Here is an 18464-nt window from a genome sequence, read left to right as displayed (position 1 = left end):
ATTTCAAATTTGTTAAACTGTTAAATTTAAAATTTAAAAACAGACTACATGATGCCAGAGTCTGCTCTGCTTACCCGGCTACTTTTCAACACTTCATTGTTCTCACCCAGGGCTAGTTCTGCAGATGCCTTACAAAATTCAGCAAGTCCAGCAATGGGCAGGTATTCTTTGTCCAAATTTTTTGCAGCAATCTGGGCCTCTGCCTAGAGGTGAGAAAGGTTTCCTCTTAGTTTCTTCTCCTTACATACAATTACTCTGATTAATATTTAATGTTTTATAAATTCAATTTATATATTAAATATAAAGGAAGTAAAGCCTTGTTTTTATCTGGAAATACTGTCCAAGAAAAAAGGATAAGTAGTACACCTGAAACTAATATGACATTGTATGCTAACTAAATGGAATTTAAATAAAAACTTGAAAACACATACCAAAAAAAAAGATATATATATATATACAAAGTAGAATACTTACTATTTTATATTGTAGAATAGAAATATTTGTAATTTTTATTTTTTATTTTTATTTTTTATTTTTTTAAATTTTTATTTATTTATGATAGTTACAGAGAGAGAGACAGAGGCAGAGACACAGGCAGAGGGAGAAGCAGGCTCCATGCACCGGGAGCCCGATGTGGGATTCGATCCCGGGTCTCCAGGATCGCGCCCTGGGCCAAAGGCAGGCGCCAAACCGCTGCGCCACCCAGGGATCCCAATATTTGTAATTTTTAAAGTAATATTTTTTCTTTTACAACTAGGTTTTATATGGATGAGTACGCAATGTTCTCTTGGTTAATATGAAATATAAAATGGCATTCTTGGAATGCTCAAGAACAAAGTTTATGAGCAATGCTTTAAAGATATAGTAAAATCAAACTAAATACATAGAAAAGAAGTATTTCAAGATATATGCTAGTCTAAGAATGTCAAAGAGTTACTAGTAACAGCCACATCTCTTAATGCTTTGGAGACAGGTGTGCTGTCCCTTATTAGCTATGTGACCCTGAGCAAATCAGTAACCTTCCTGAGCTTCAGTTTCTTCACCTGTTGAATCGGAGAACAAACTGTTGCTATGACTCTTACGGTTGGGTGAAGACCTGATGAAGGAACATAGAGCAGTGTGTGGTGGTATTCCAGCTTATAAAATAGCTAATACTTGTCGAGTACTTGATACTGAGACCAGAACAATTCCTGCATGACTTGAGACACGGGAGCCAGCAATTTTTTTTTTAATTTTTTTTTTTTAATTTTTATTTATTTATGATAGTCACAGAGAGAGAGAGAGGCAGAGACACAGGCAGAGGGAGAAGCAGGCTCCATGCACCGGGAGCCCGACGTGGGATTCGATCCCGGGTCTCCAGGATCGTGCCCCGGGCCAAAGGCAGGCGCCAAACCGCTGCGCCACCCAGGGATCCCAAGGGAGCCAGCAATTTGTAATGGGTTTTCTCATCATGATTGTTTCTTGTTTCTTGAGTCCTTTTTTCTATTCAGAGAGTTCTACAGATGACCCTTAATCTATACACTTAAAATTTCTTCTTTCAGGGGTTTATTCAGCTCATTTTCTATTACTTCAGTGGCCTGAGCCATGAGGGCCTGAGCCAACCTGCTGCAGGGTGGTGAAGTTCAGATTATGGAGTGCCTTACCTTCACCCAGAAGTATTTTTTTTTAAGATTTTATTTATTCATGAGAGATACACAGAGAGAGAGAGAGAGAGAGGGGCAGAGACACAGGCAGAGGGAGAAGCAGGCTCCATGCAGGGAGCCTGACACAGGACTTGATATCGGGACTCCAGGATCATGCCCTGAGCTGAAGGCAGGGCTGAGCCACCCAGGCATCCCACCCGGAAGTATTCTTTTGTAACTTTCACTCACTGTGCCCAGTTCTGCTGTATGGAGAATGATGCATTGCCACCTCACTTTTGGAAATGACAAAGAAGCATTCATATTATCAACAGAGGTGGTGTAGATGGAAAGGAAACTGTTCTAAGGGGATTAATTATTTAAAGTTACAGTGATAACCAACAGAAAGACTACTGAAAAAAATACAACAAAAATAAAGCGTATTACTCTATAGCTCAATAGGAAGAGAGGACAGAGCATGCCTGTGTAGGAGAGCTTATTAAGGCAATCAACACGAGAGAAATGGAAAATAATGGCAGTAACCCTCCTCCACAAAGGGCTATTCTTACCACCAAGAAGCAATGTTTAAATTGTCAGTCCTTTTGTGCACCCTCAGGATTAAACATGACGATGTATCTGCTTACAGATAACCACATAAATTCAATCTTGAAAAAGACCACATAGTTACAATATGTCACTTTTGGGGCTAAGGAGACCATAGCCCAGATGACCTGAGTGATTCGAGAAGTTAATGCCAGGACTAGAACCCAGGTCTCCGGACTCCTAGCCCTGCACTCTTTCTGCTACTCTTCAGGAGCTTCAGTTTATCTCTCCCAAGAAGGCAGGGACAGATGGCAAACTCACCTTCCGGACACTAGGGAGCACATAAGGCTTTCCATTATCATCCCGATAGGCGCCAACTCCCAGATTCATCTTTTTGCTGTTAGTGTCTCTCTTAAAGGCTTCTGTGACTCCCAGGATGGGGTCTGGAGGCCCCATTTCCACATGGGTCCACCAGGAACTGAAATGGGAAATAAAAGATGTGAGATACAGTAGCTAGACTTCCAGGGCCAGAGACAGCTCAGATCCTTCAAAAATCCATTTCAAAAAAGCACTTTACAGAGGAGTATGGGAGACCAAATATTTGCAAGTGCAACGAGGAGCAGGAGGGAAATACCCCAATCACCCTGGGAGGACAGGGTGCATGTATAGACTTTCAAAGCAGTCCAAACCTGACTCAAATTCCCAAAGACTATTTCACATAATGTGGCTGTGAGAAACTGAGGGTGGTAAGAGATGACCAAAAGAAGGACAACTGTAAGAATATTATATGACACCCTCTCGCTCCCCAAAGGTATTTGGGTTGTACCCTGTTCTCAAACTTATTAAAGGGTAGCATTTGGAGAGGTTGTTAAAAACATAGGTTCTTGTGTCCCATCTTGGATATAGTGAGAACATGTAGAGTCATTAAAGTTTTTTTTAGGGGAGGGGGCAGGTTGATTAAGTGGAATGACACGAGTAGCCTTGCAGTTTTAGAGCCCATCTGGTTGCAAAGTAGGGTACTAAATGCAGAGTGGTAAGAGCAGATGCAGAAGGATCACTGGTTCATTACTTGGCAAAAGAGATAGAGATGAGGGCCTAAACCAGGACAGGACAGGAGGGGGTATAGAGGAAGACAGAATTTTGAGGTATTTAGGAATTAAAAACGAACAGGAACTAGTTATAACATCCTGTTGTTACTAAGTTAAAATGCTTACTACTAAGTTAAAATACTAGATGTTATTCTACATGTATACGAGTCATGATTTTACCTTAAAAAATTATCCCTTAAAAAAAATTATCCCTTTGCAGACTTAGGGGGTCATCCACCTGGGCCAGGTGAACTTTGTTGCTAGGGAAGTATACCTCATCTTTCTTGGTGCCCTGAGGTAATTTCAAGAGGCAACAGACTTTATTTTTTGAAAGATTTTATTTATCTATTCATGAGAGACACAGAGAGAGGCAGAGACATAGGCAGAGAGAGAAGCAATCTCTCTGTGGGGAGTCTCCCCTGATGCAGGACTTGATTCTAGGACCCTGGGATCATGACCTGAACCAAAGGCAGATGCTCAACCACTGGGCTACCCAGGTGCCTCAACATATTTTTTTTTTTTTTGAAAAAATTATCTTCGTTCTTTTTAGAGAAAGAAGGCGGCGGTGGTGGTGGAGGGAGAGAATCTTAAGTAGGCTCCATGCCCACCACTGAGCCCAACATCGGGCTTGATCTCAGGACCCTGAGATCATGACTTGAGCCAAAATCAAGAGTTGGATGCTTAACTAAGCCACCCAGGTGCTTCCCAAAATTATCTTTATTACAAGTAAAATATACAGCTGCCTAAACACGGCTTCCTGCTGTGGGGGACAATTATTGGCTCGTATCTTTCCTGCTTTTCCTGATTCAAAAAAACCACTCTTAGGACCGGGCCCCATTTTCCATTCTCTTCTCTTCCTTTGGAAGAGAAAGGTTACGAAGGGTTGTCGAGTTCTCAACTTTCAAGAAGGCAATATGGAAAAGGAAAGGATGTCACAGCCCTTTGGTCCAGTATTATGCCCAGGCCCATCCCTCAGTATTTGTTGATGCCAGAGAGATAAGCCTCATGGAACTGGGGTAGTTTAAGCAGCAGTAGGCTGAGCAATGAGGCTGTGTTGATGAGGAAGTGAACAGCATCATACTTGGTGTAGAAGTAGGCCAGGAGATAGAGTACAATAGGAGAGATGCTGAGAAATTTGAGGGAAGAGGTAAATTGGAGCTTGTAGTCCATCAAGGAAAGCCAAACCTTTCCTTGGTCAGGGGTGTCAAAGGGTGTCCCTTTCACTGTATATATTAAAAAGACATAAATAGCCAAGTTATGGATGATATTGGTCGGGGTCCAGACAACACGAATGCTGAAGGATAGCCCTGACTATTCATCACTCGAGTGTTAGGGTTTACTTGCTGTGTCCTGCTGGCTTCAGAAGCCCTTCCGGCTGGAGGCACGGCACTCACTTCCATACCTTCAGTCTCCAGGGAGCAGTCCGAGGCAAAAGAACTTTAAATAAATAACTTTCTCTGGTTCCCCTCCTGCTACTGACTGGGGGCTTTGTTTCCAGTTTACCAATGGCCAATTGGCTAGTTTTCATTGGCAGCAATGATTGTGAATCTGGTTTTATGGTCTGACCATTCAGTAAACTCTGAAAATGGGTAGTAGAGATCTATTCTCTGTTGGGTGAGAAATTACACATAATCTGGTTTGACTTTTGTTTGTTTGTTTTTAAGATTTTATTTATTCATGAAAGACACAGAGAGAGGCAGAGACATAGGCAGAGGGAGTAGGCTCCATGCAGGGAGCATGATGTGAGACTCGATCCCAGGACCCTGGGATCATGACCCGAGCCAAAGGCAGATGCCCAACTGCTGAGCCATCCAGATGTCCCGACTTTGTTAATTTGAAGCTTAAATCAAGAACTTTGCAGCTCTGGGGTGTTTGGCTGGCTCATCAGCAGAGCACACGACTCCTGATTTTGGGGTTGTGGGTTCAAGCCCCAAGTTGGGAGCAGAGATTACTTAACATCTTTTAAAAAAAGACTTTTGCAGCTCTTTTTAATATCATAGCTGTGAGGTTTTTGTTTATTCTAGGCCTGTGACTGAAGTTATAGACCCGAAGAGCTGTAGAATCTGTGTAATTCAGAAAGGTTTTGTTTACCTCTGAGTGTCTGATGTGAAATGTTTTCCAGCTCTGTAGGGTACTGATAAATTGGGATCATAAAAATCGTAAACATCCGACTTTTATTCTCAGGGTCCTGAGTTCAAGCCCTGTGTTGGGCTCCATTTAAAAAAAAAGGTGCTCTGTTCTGGTTGTATTATAGAGATTGAATTTCTAGTACTTTAAATGTGCTAAAGTTTTTTTCTTTAAAAAAAAAAAGAGATTTTTTTTTTTAATCTTATTCATGAGAGACACACAGAGAGAGGCACAGACACAGGCAGAGGGAGAAGGCGGCTCCATTCCATGCAGGGAGCCTGATGTGGGACTCAACCCTGGGTCTCCAGGACCACACCCCGGGCTAAAGGTGGTGCTAAACCGCTGAGCCACCCGGGCTGCCCTAAAGTTTTTTTTCTTAAACTCAGAAATGTTTAAAAAAAAAATTCAAGTTCACATCAGTGATATAAACCTTTGAGACTAGTTTAACGGATTTAATCAAAATAGCTAGGTCTTTTATTTATTCATGGTAAGTATGATGTAAGCATACATTTTATTCTGTGTGGCTTTGTTTTTCCTAAACTTATATTGGTTAACTGATACTATAAGCTAATATTATTCCTATACAATGTTTAAAATTATGAAAAATGTAAATTTGTGTTCAGCTAATTATTATTCTGACATATTTTTACCTCACATTTGCCAGAATAGCTAAAATCAAAGACCCAAAAACAAGCATTGGCTAGGATGTGGAAAAAAAAAGGAACCCTCATGCACTGCAGGTGGGAATGCAAGGTATAGCAGCCACTATTGGAAAGAGTATGGCAGTTTTTCAACAAATTAAAAATAGAGGGCACCTGGCTGGCTTAGTCAGTAGAGCATGCAACTCTTGACCTCAGGGTTGTGAGTCTGAGTCCTATGCTGGGTGTTGAGATTACTTAAAAAAAAAAAAAAAAAAAAAAAAAAAGTTAAAAAAAGATTAAAAATAGAATAACCATAATATCCAGTAATTCCACTACTGGGTATTTACTCAAAGAAAGCAACAACAAAAATAATTCAAAAAGATATATGCCACCATATGTTGTTTGCAACATTATTTACAATAGCCAAGATATGGAAGCAACCCGAGTGTCATCTATCCATAGATGAATGGATAGAGAAGATGTGATATGATGGAATATTACTCAGCCATAAAAAAGAATGAAATCTTACCATTTGCAACAACATGGATGGATCTAGAGGGTATAATGCTAAGTGAAATAAGTCAGAGAAAGACAAATGCTGTAAGATTTCACTCCCATATGGAATTTAAAGAAACAAAACAAATGAGCAAAGAAAAAAAAGAGACAAACAAAAAACCAGACTCTTAAATACAGAGAATGGATGGTTTGCAGATGGGAAGAGGTGGATGATGAGTGAAACAGGTGAAGGGGAGTAAGAGTACACACACTTTTTTTTTTTTAAGATTTTATTTATTTATTCATGAGAGACACACACAGAGACACAAGACACATATGTAGAGGGAGAAGCACGCTCCCTGTGGGAAGCCCAATGTGGGACTCAATTCCAGACCCTGGGATCACGCCCTGAACCAAAGGCAGATGCTCAACTGCTGAGCCACCCAGGCATCCCAAGAGTAAACACACACCTTGGTAAGGATTGCCTATCATACAGAATTGCTGAATCATTATATTGTGCACCTGAAACTAATATAACACTGTATGTTAGTTATACTTCAATTAAAAAAATTTAAAAAGTACATTTTTTGGGGAAAGATTTTATTTATTTTTTGGTGGGGGGACTGCACACAGGTGATGGGGAGGGGCAGAAGGAGAATGAGAAGCTGACTCCCTGCTGAGCAGGGAGCCAGACTTAGGGCTTGATCCCAGGACCTTGGGATTGTAACCTGAGCCGAAGGCAGATGCTTAGCTGACTAAGCCACTCAGATGCCCCTTTTCTCTTTTATTAGTAAATTATTCATTCATTCATTCATTCATTCATTTTGTAGTAGACTCCACACCCAGCATGGAGCCCAAGATGGCCCTTAATTCACAACCTTGAGAACAACACCTGAGCTGAAATCAACAGTTGGAGGCTTAACTGGCTGAGCCACCCAGGAGCCCCAGTAGGTTAAATTTTTTAGAACATTTTTAGATTTACAGAAAACTGAGTAGCTAGTAGAGTTCCCAACACCTGCCCCTCAATAGTTTCCTATTATTACTAACATTTTATATTAGAATACATTTGTTATAATTAATGAGCTGATAGTGACACATTATTAAAATTAAATCCACAATTCATTCAGATTTCTTTAGTTTTTACCTAATGTCCTATTTCTGTTCTAAGATTCTATCCAGGATACCATATTGTGTTTACTTGTTATGTCTCCTTAGGCTGCTTTTGGTGGTGGCAATTTCAGACACCCCTTGTTTTTGATCACTTTGACTGTTTTGGGAAGTACTGGTCAGGCACATTGCAGGACAACCCTCTACTGGACTCTGATATTAATTTTTTTTAAGAAAAATTGTATTTATTTGACAGAGAGAAAGAGAGATAGCACGCCCGCACAAGCTGGGGGAGTGGCAGGCAGAGGGAGAGGGAGAAGCAGGCTCTTCACTGAGTAGGGAACCTGATGTGACGCTTGATTTCAGGACCCTGGAATCATGACTTGAGCTGAAGGCAGATGCCCAACCGATTGAACCACCCAGGTGTCCCCAAAATCTTGGATCAATTATAAGTTAATCATTGGCTACCTAGATGATTTCTTGGTAATCACCATGCATAATTTTTATTTCTTATTTTTATGTGTGCTAGGAGGCTATAGCTTTGGGTCATTTTATTAAAATTTTTTTGGGTTAAACAACAGAATTTTATTTTCTCACAGTTCTGGAAACTAGAAGTCCAGAGCTTTGGGTCATTTTAGTGAATATGTTCTTTGTTGACTATATATATATATATGAAAGTATTAAAGGGATATACTACATATGGGTGTAGAAGCTGAACTATGTGAGTCCACTAGTCTTCTAAAATGTCTGTGTAGGATTGACATCAATGCCTTCCCCTCAGTTTGTTGAAATGGAAGTTACTTTAGTTAAAAGTTATTATTAATGAGTGGCTGAGACTATACTTGGATCAAATGTGACAGAAATGCAATTTTGTCTATGTTTTTGTTTTTCAAGGAAAAAAAGTTATGTAGTCCTAAAGCAGCAGTCCTCAAACATTTTGGTCTTTAGATCCCTTTTTACTCTTAAAACTTGTTGAGGGCCTGAAACAACTTTTATTTATGTAGAGTATAACTACTAATATTTACTGTTTTAGAACTTAAAACTGAGAAATTGGTCAATACTGCATTAAAGTATCAGTTTGTTGCAAATATGAAAGACCATACAAGGACAAAACTTGGAAAATGAAGTTTGTCTTGATTCATTAGAATTTAGTCTGAAAAGAAACTATGAAATGTGTTAACATTTTAAAAATGTTTGCCGTCTTCCTTGGTTTAGTGATTAATGACTTTACCTTTAAAGATTTTTTAAATTCATTTGAGAGAGAGAATGAGCACAAGCAGGGGTAGAAACAGGGAGGTGAAGAAGCAGACTCCTCGCCCCCATTGAGCTGGGGGGCTCTATCCCAGGATCTGAAGATCACGATCTAAGCTGAAGGCATATGCTTAACCATCTGAGTGACCCAGGTGCCCCTTAATGACTTTACCTTTAAAACAAAAGGTTAGGGGATCCGTGGGTGGCTCAGTGGTCCTGGAGTCCCAGGATCGAGTCCCAGGATTGAGTCCCATGTCAAGCTCCCTGCATGGAGCCTGCTTCTCCCTCTGCCTGTGTCTCTGCCTCTCTGAGTCTCTCATGAATAAATAAATGTTTTTAAAAACAAAACAAAACCCACAAAAGGTTATTTTTTTACCTTCTGTGTAATCTGCCTAGATAGTAGAGATTCTTTGTTAACAGAATACTTCTCTATGCTTTGTTGACTCTTACGTCTAAAGAAAAAACAAAAACAAAAGTTCCTCACATATGAAAGGGTTTTAAAGTCATGTTGTGTTTAATTTTAATGTTTTTCCATTTCTTTTTCTTTTCTTTTTTTTTAATTTATGATAGTCACACAGAGAGAGAGAGAGAGAGAGGCAGAGACACAGGCAGAGGGAGAAGCAGGCTCCATGCACGGGGAGCCCGACGTGGGACTCGATCCCGGGTCTCCAGGATCCCACCCTGGGCCAAAGGCAGGCGCCAAACCACTGCGCCACCCAGGGATCCCTGTTTTTCCATTTTCATAGGTAAACAATGATTAATTCTCAACCACTCACAATATTATTTTAATCAAGTGATCAAATATCTAACAATTTTTTTGAATTAGCCTTCCCAGATTGAATCCTAAATATAGCAAACAGAAAACTTTCAGGTTATGTTTCACCTAGAACTACTTTGAGACTTCTAAGAGGGCACGGAAGAAGCACCATCTTTGTTTCTAATAAACAGTTTCTTGGGCAGCCCCAGTGGTGCAGCGGTTTAGCACCGCCTTCAGCCCGGGGTGTGATCCTGGAGACCCGGGATCGAGTCCCATGTCGGGCTCCCTGCATGGAGCTTGTTTCTCCCTCTGCCTATGTCTCTGCCTCTCTCTCTCTCCATGTCTGTCATAAATAAATAAAAAAAAATATTAAAAAAAATAAAAAATAAAAAAAAAATAAACAGTTTCTTGGCAGCAGTTAATGTATCAACTGAGGTTTTTTACCTCAAGGTAAATTACTGTTCTGCAAAAAAGATTATTCTACCCCTTTTCTTCAGGGCAAATAAGCAAAAAGCTTTTTACAGTTTAATATTATGGAAAACAAAGTCTTTATGATCTCCTAAATTAATTATTGAGAATGTGCTATCTGCTAAAAGCTGGGAATGTAGAGTAAAACCACCCCTCCCTACCACATTAGCCCAGTGGGACGACCCGTAGGGAGTCCTAAACAATGCAGGCTAGAGTGTGTGGGGGGTGATGTACAGTGATAAGGACAGGCTCAGAGCACAGAATATTATTTTTCAGAGCCTAAGGACAGGACCTACTAACCTGGGGGAGGGGAAGAAAGAAAAGCTTCAGGAGGCTTCCTAGAGGAGGTGACATATGAGGTGAGTGCTAAGGATGACAGGAGGAAAAAGGCATTCCCAACAGAGGCATAAGAATAAAGGCTAAAGGTGAAACAGACCGTGTGTGTTGTGTGTGGGGGGCACTCTACAGTGACAAGTGGAAGCTTGGGAAGCAAGGGTCCAAATTACCCAGGTGAAATAGCTCAAGTTTTTTTAGTAATCATTTATCCAATCTCAAGCAATCAAACGTTTTAGCACAGCACAGTGAAAGTTCTCTCTGCTTATCATGCTGACAAGCTCAGCGAATTATTTAGATTTTTTTCCTCGAAAATGGTTCCCTTGTTGAACTAGTCAGTGACCAGTCAGCACTTGTACACTTCACTCCTCCATAAGGCACACTGGATAGCTCAGCACAGCATTAGAGTTAAATTTATGCTCTTCTGACATGCTAAAAACTACCTCAGCATTAGTAGCTGTAATTGTCACACACAGTTAATTCTGTTATTGAAGGGTAGATTATTCCATTTTTGGATTTCCCAGGCATTTATTTCTTTTATTAGCTTGCCTTAGATAATGTCACACTGCATGGATTTAAATAACAGCTCAGCTGTATACCAGCTTGGGGGAGGGAGCACAGGCAAGCCAGTTAACTTCTAAGTCTCAACTTTCCTGATCTGAAAAATGAGGGCATAAGAGTCCCTCTCCTACAGAGATGTTATAAGGATGAAAGGAGTTATTTTTTAATTTTTTATAATAAATTTATTTTTTATTGGTGTTCAATTTGCCAACATACAGAATAACACCCAGTGCTCATCCCGTCAAGTGCCCCCTCAGTGCCCGTCACCCATTCACCCCCACCCCCCGCCCTCCTCCCCAGAGTTAGGAGTTTCCCAGAGTTAGGAGTGAAAGAAGTTATTAAATCTAAAACACTCAGGGCCTGGAGCAGAGTGAGCGCTTGATGTTAGTATCAACACTCCTAAGTTATTACTTGTATGTTTTCATTTATAACTATAGTGCCACTAGTAAGGTGTCTGGTGAGGCAAATATGTAGATAATTCAAGAAGCATATGGTCATAACTTTATGACTAAATACAGGTCTTTCTTGCTTTTCAATTACTTCTACTTAGTTTTTTTACAATCTTATAAGACATTATTACCATTCTTCCCCCTTACTAGCTCTATTGCCAGGACTCAAAATCTCCCTCTTTTTTCATTGTTGTAGGCTGCTTAGTTTTTCCAGTCTCTAAGCAAAAGTAAGAAAGATACTTTGAAGTGATTGCTGAACTGGGCCTGAAGAAAGCTTCCTTTATTTCCTACCCACAATTCAGACTCTGAAAACATGTAGCCACTTGCCACTGATGAGTGAAAGGAATACTCTGAATGTCAAGGACATATAGAAAACTTCCAGTAAGCAATTATCATTTTAAAAAAGATATCTCTGGGCACCTGGTTAGCTCAGTTGGTTAAGCATCTGCCTTTGGCTCAGGATGTGATCCCGGTGTCCTGGGATCAAGTCCCATATCGGGCTTCCTGCTCTGCAGGGAACCTACTTCTCTGTCTCTGCCTCCCTCTCTCAGTCTTTCATGAATAAATAAAATCTTAAAAAAAAAAAAAAAAAGATATCTCTGTTTCTAAGGCCTTTAATCAACAATGACAAGACTTGGAATGCCTGGGTGGTTTAGTGGTTGGGCGTCTGCCTTTGGCTCAGGGGTGATCCTGGGGCCGGGGATCGAGTCTCACAGTGGGCTTCCTGCATGGTGCCTGCTTTTCCCTCTGAGTGTGTCTCTGCTTCCCTCTGTATGTCTCTCATGAATAAATAAGTAAATAAATATTTAAAACAAAACAAAAACAAAACGAAAAACAATGACAAGACTGCTGTCCCAAGGACGGAAGGCACCATTCTTTTTTTTTCTAATCTTTTTTTTTTTTTTTTTTTTAATATTTTATTTATTGGGCAGCCCCGGTGGCTCAGCGGTTTAGCGCCGCCTTCAGGCTGGGGTGTGATCCTGGGGACCCGGGATGGAGTCCCACGTCGGGTTCCCTGCATGGAGCCTGCTTCTCCCTTTGCCTCTCTCTCTCTCTCTGCCATGAATAAATAAATAAAATCTTTAAAAAAATTATTTATTTATGAGAGACACACAGAGAGAGGCAGAGGCACAGACAGAGGAGAAGCAGGCTCCATGCAGGAAGCCCGATGTGGGATTCGATCCCAGGACTCCAGGATCATGCCCTGGGCCGAAGGCAGATGCGAAGCCGCTGAGCCACCCAGGCGTCCCTAAATAAAATCTTACAATAAATAAATAAATGAATAAATGGAATAGTAATAGATGAACACAAGATGGGACAAAAATGATGCTGGTAACCTGTGGCCTACAAATGGATTCCTGCCAATGTACTTTGGACTTAAGAGCAAAGCCCGGTCATTGAGCAATGTTGACTAGCAAACGAAAAGATGTTAGATACAAACTATTCAGATAAGCCTTTCTAATTCCTTGCATTTTTTTCTGGGAACTTGTCTGGTGCTTTATAGTTTAAAAAAAATGCTTTCCCTCACATTCTTATTTTAAAATATGAAGAGAAGTGAATTAATTTGCTCGTGATCACAGAGCTAAATATGGCAAAGATGATACTACAATTTTGATCTTCTAACTACTGGCTATTATACCACTATTGCACACTGCCTTTCTAAAGGGTCTCATGATATGCCTTCACTTATTTCCCTAAAAACTAATCAGGATAATTAAGAACAGATCATTATAAATCAAGATATATTAGCATATTTCCCTTTCTTTACTGACCTGGGACTAAGCCTGATTTCATGTCACTATGTTTTCACAGCACGGTCAACCAGAAAAGGTTAAATGTTGAGTGTTTTCTGTTTAAAACGTGCAGCTATGGGGATCCCTGGGTGGCTCAGCGGTTTAGCGCCTGCCTTTGGCTCAGGGCGCGATCCTGGAGTCCCGGGATGGAGTCCCATGTCGGGCTCCCAGCATGGAGCCTGCTTCTCCCTCCTCTTGTGTCTCTGCCTCTCTATGTCTATCATAAATAAATAAATCTTAATAAAATAAAATAAAATAAAATGTGCAGCTAAATGGGGGCGCCTGGGTGGCTCAGTGGTTGAGTGTCTACTTTTGGTTCAGGGTGTGATCCCAGGGTCTGGGGATCGAGTCCCATACTGGGCTCCCTGCAGGGAGCCTGCTTCTCTCTCTGTCTCTCATGAATAAATAAAATCTTACAACAAATAATACAGCTAAATGAAACATTTGAACTTAAGAGTTCCATTAAAATGACTCAACACCAGGCAGCCTGGGTGGCTCAGCAGTTTAGCGCTGCCTTCAGCCCAGAGCCTGATCCTGGAGTCCCGGGATCGAGTCCCACATCGGGCTCCCTGCATGGGGCCTGCTTCTCTTTCTACCTGTGTCTCTGCCTCCCCCCTCCATGTCTCTCATGAATAAATAAAATCTTAAAAAAAAAAAAAGACTCAACACCAATTAAGTATTTTATAGGATTAACCCTCAGTTCTTCAGAATGCTGACTGCCAAGATTGAATTGTATAAAAATGGGCTGTTTAAAAAAATAAAGAAATTTCAATTAGTGGAGTTTACTTTAAATAAACTTTAGATTTTGGTAAAGATCAGGATGCTTGGGTGGCTTAGCAGTTGAGTGTCTCCCTTGGTTCAGGGCGTGATCCCAGGGTCCTGGGATTGAGTCCCACATTGGGCTTCCTGAATGGAGCCTGCTTCTCCCTCTGCCTGTGTCTCTGTCTCTCTCCTTCTGTGTCTTTCACAAATGAATAAAATCTTAAAAAAATATACTTTGGTCAAGATCACTTCTACAGTGGCAGCAGTGAAGGTTCTCATTTCCTTGTTGTCGGAAGGGTTACCTGTCATGGCCAAATATGGCAGCTGGCTCTATCACCCAATCATGTATCATTGCTTAAATCTGAACAGCATCTTCTCAGCTGTAGATGCTCAACTACTTTAAGACTTTACAGCAGTGAGCAAAGTCGTTATGGAACTTACATTCTCATTGTGAAAAGACTGAAAAGAAAAATGAGTCAGCCACTCAAACTCAAAGAATGACTAAAAGGTCACACCCATAGGGATATGCACCAAGCACTTTAAGTAAAGCTTTAGGCCACCCAGCCAAATCTATAAAACAATAATCACTTTTAAGACCACTACAATATTGCAAAACTTTCTCTTGCCCATAACTTTAGGCACCCCTTTCTCTTCTCCCTAATTCTGGTCCACTAGGTAGGCTGGCTTAGAGAGCACACCTTGAAAGAGTGCCAAGGAGGAACTAAATCAGGGATAGACAAAGTGTGAAAGCCCAAGCAAAACTGTACTGCCAAGAGTGTGAGGCTGTGTAAAGGACAAACTGTTCTGCCGGTTGAGGATGACAGGCATACAATCAAGGCACACAGAACAGGCCAGGGCTTTGCTCCTTGTAATCAGTATCTGGCCCGTGGTGGGCTGGAGACTAGGCTCCTCTTTAGGTGGTACTTAAAGCATACAGTCTCAAACTGCCTTCTTGAGTCACTTAATCGCCTGGCTTGGGTCTTCACTAGGAAGGAATTACTAATTCGTTTTAAACTCCATACTTTCTTATTGCAACACTTAGCACAGTGTGAAGTTACATATTTGTAAATGTCTTGAGTGACACCCGTCACTCGTTCACCACTGCCTCTATCATTTGGCCTAGCACCTGGCTCTGTGAGACTGTGACGAAATATTTAGTAAATGAGAGCACAGAGAGGTGGAGAGGAAGAGCGGTGACTTCCCTATAGTCAAACAAAAAGGAGGTGAACTACACCTTGAACCTTTTCCATGTGAAGGCCACATGGTCCAGGGGTCACCGGGGACTCTGGTGGTAACACGGGGGAGGGGGAAGGAGGGAGGATGCACGCACCAAGGTCAGGGGATGCAGAAGCGAGAGCTGGGCCTGAAAGCCAGGGCCCCGGGAGCCTCCCTGCCCTGTACTTCCTTTCCCGCGGCCCACGGCCAGAAGCACGCCGCGGCCCTGCAACCCCGCTCAAGCCCGCGGGAGGCCACGACAGGTGAGCCCCGCCGCGCGCCCCAGGGCAGCGCACCAAGGGCACCCGGCCCTGCGCGCCGCAGCCAATCCGCGCAAGGCAGCCTCGGCGGCGCAGCCAATGGGCGCCAGGCCGGCCGGGCACCGCAGCCGCGAGAGCCTTCCCCTCGCCACCTCACCTCACCCCACCCCCCCGTCCCCCGCCCCCCGCCCCCCGCCCCCACGGCGCCGAATCCGCGTCTCGTGACCCCCCAAACCCTGAATGGGAGTCCGGGTGCTGGAGAGGGCCGCAGACTCGGAACCCGGGGGAATGCGCTGGCACGCTGTCCTGCGGTCCCGGGACAAGGGAGGGGAGGGATGGGGATGTAAGACCCCGAGGGTCACTTTGAGGCGCCGACGCTCAATTATCAGCCCCCACTGAAGCCGAGGGGGTGTCAGAGAAAGTGTGTGTATGGTGCCTGTGCTTGGGGGGCTGGGGGGTTAGATGCCCTGGGGCGCCGGCAGCCCGGATGGGCAGGCCCGTCGTCCCCAGCTCCGTGTCCGTCTCCCCTGCTTACCTGGCTCTCGCAGAAGCCGCACCAGCGAGGCCTGGGTGGAAGGCGGCGGCGACCCCAGACAGGACGCGGCCGGAGTGCAACAGGGCCATGCTGGGCGGCGAGAAGGCAGTGGGCAGCGGCACGACGGAGCGCAGGCCGGCGGGCGCAGACACGCAGGCGCGGGCTCCCGCGGGAGGTAAGGACAGCGACTTACCCGGGCGGCTAGAGCGGCCGTCCGCCGGCGCGAACGTCGTCACAGCGCACCCTGGCGGCGGGGGCGCCTCGGCGCGGCCGCCGCCTCTGAGCCGCGTGGGCTCGCCCGGGAGTCGGCTCCCCCAGGGCCACGTGGTCCCGGAGAACTGTGACCCTGCGTTGTATCGCGGTTCGCAGCGCCTGAAAAGCTTTGGCTTAATCACGACAGACCCGACTGTAGAGGTAGCAGCTATTATGCCAACTCGAGAGCTGGGAAAATATATACCGATGTAGGTGAGAGTAATTTGCCATCTGCCGTACAGCCAGTGCCCAAGGTGGCCAGTCCTCAGACTTTAGCAAGCTGTTTCCCTAAGTGCAAATCACCCACCTTCTTCCTGAATCTTTCTTATCCCTGGTTTGTAGAGGATAACAGGCCCATCTCGTGGGGGTATTTGTGATGATTGAGATTAGCCGATTATGTCTAAGAACGGCCTGGTGTAGTAGCGCAAGATAATGCATGGTTTTTTGTTTTTTTTTTTAATTTTTATTTATTTATGATATATATATAGAGAGAGACACACACACATAGGCAGAAGGAGAAGCAGGCCCCATGCACCGGGAGCCCGACGTGGGATTCGATCCCGGGTCTCCAGGATCGCGCCCTGGGCCAAAGGCAGGCGCTAAACCGCTGCGCCACCCAGGGATCCCCAATGCATGGTTTTTAATGACAAACTTGTGTTTGTCAGTCAAATCCTTACAGTTGTGTGTGGAATGGAATGAAACAGTTTTAAAGGAAAAAGTGAATAAATTTGAGATATCAGAACTAGAATGATTCAAACAAGTCAGCTCTCAAGAATGGCTGTTTCTCGGGGATCCCTGGGTGGCACAGCGGTTTAGCGCCTGCCTTTGGCCCAGGGCGCGATCCTGGAGACCTGGGATCGAATCCCACGTCGGGCTCCCAGTGCATGGAGCCTGCTTCTCCCTCTGCCTATGTCTCTGCCTCTCTCTCTCTCTCACTGTGTGCCTATCATAAATAAATAAAATAAAAAAAATTAAAAAAAAATGGCTGTTTCTCAGATACTTCTCTAAACCCCAAATAGAACCGTGTCCCTTGCCAATTTAATTTGTCTTCTGTGGCATCTCATTGCCTGAGGTCATATTCTAGGCCCTTCCCAGCCCAGCCCCAAGCGACTGTCTCAGATTCATCTGCTCTCTCCCTGACCTCAGCCTGTGCTCCCATAGGCCACAACTTTCCATTCCACTACTAGATTAGCTTCCTACAAGTGCTCTAACAAAATGCTACAAACTGGATGGTTAAAACAATGGAAATTTATTCTTTTACAGTTCGGGAGGCTAGAAGCCCAAAATCCAGATGTCAGCAGGGTTCGTTCCTTCTGGAGTCTCTGGGATAGGAATCTGCTCCCTGCCTTCTTCCAGCTTCTCGCAGTTGCTGGCAATCCTTGCCAGCAAGCAGGTCCTTGGCTTATAGACACATCACTCAATCTCTGCCTCTGTTTTCACATTGTATTTTGTTTTGTTTTGTTTTTGTTTTCACATTGTATTATCTCCCTGTGTGTATCTCTGAGTTTGTTCTCCTCCTCAAGGACATGAATCGTATTGGATCAGAGCCTACAGTGACGGTTTCATCTTATACATCTGCAGAGACCCAGCTTGCAAATCACAGGTACCTGGGATTGGAACTTAAACTTATATTTTGGGAGAATGCATTTTGACCCATAACAATCACTATCTTAAGATCCAGCAATTTTACTTCCAGGTATAGCCTTCGAGACCTCAAACATGTATAGGATATTAGTGAGGCAATGTTCATAAAAGAAAAACACAAGAAACAGCCAAGTTGCTCATCAATAGTTATATAGATGTGCTCTTATAGTCATGTGATGGAGTGCTATAGAGCTACGTGTAAGTGAGCTCAAGCCTCAAAAACATAAAAAAAACAAGTTGCAAACTCATTTAGGTAAAATTTTAATATAAGCAAAATCATTTCATGTATTCATTTGTAAATGTATGTAAAAGTCTGAAAAAAACATACACCAAGGATACATTTCAGTACAGGAGAGTATAGGAAGGTGTTTGCCCTTATGGAGGGAATGACACAACTTTGTCATATTTGCTTCACAAAAAAGTTACAAGTAATATTAACAATGGTCATTTTGGGTGTATTTGTTATACTGTTCTCTTATATATATATTTAAATATAGGGATCCCTGGGTGGTGCAGCGGTTTGGCGCCTGCCTTTGGCCCAGGGCACGATCCTGGAGACCCGGA

At 43.1% G+C, this 18464-nt stretch overlaps 1 protein-coding gene and 1 long non-coding RNA gene across 2 annotated transcripts in view; one reads left to right on the top strand and one right to left on the bottom strand.

Moving 5' to 3' along the window:
• Window positions 1-16210, bottom strand: part of GOT2 (glutamic-oxaloacetic transaminase 2) — a 25205-nt gene extending 8995 nt beyond the window's left edge. The window contains exons 1-3 of the mRNA XM_038530878.1: window positions 16005-16210; window positions 2484-2640; window positions 75-203 (exon numbers count right to left, since the gene is read on the bottom strand). Of these exons, the coding sequence (XP_038386806.1) occupies window positions 75-203; window positions 2484-2640; window positions 16005-16093 (375 nt within the window). The 5' untranslated portion in view covers window positions 16094-16210. The remainder of the gene's footprint in view (window positions 1-74; window positions 204-2483; window positions 2641-16004) is intronic.
• Window positions 15688-18464, top strand: LOC111092647. The gene is made up of 3 exons (XR_005355700.1): window positions 15688-16179; window positions 17520-17859; window positions 18398-18464. It is a non-coding gene; the product is annotated as an uncharacterized LOC111092647 (long non-coding RNA).

The sequence above is a fragment of the Canis lupus genome, chromosome 2 (genome assembly GCF_011100685.1).
Source record: "Canis lupus familiaris isolate Mischka breed German Shepherd chromosome 2, alternate assembly UU_Cfam_GSD_1.0, whole genome shotgun sequence".
In the NCBI taxonomy this organism is placed as follows: Eukaryota; Metazoa; Chordata; class Mammalia; order Carnivora; family Canidae; genus Canis; species Canis lupus.
This window is presented reverse-complemented; position numbering and strand designations above follow the sequence as displayed.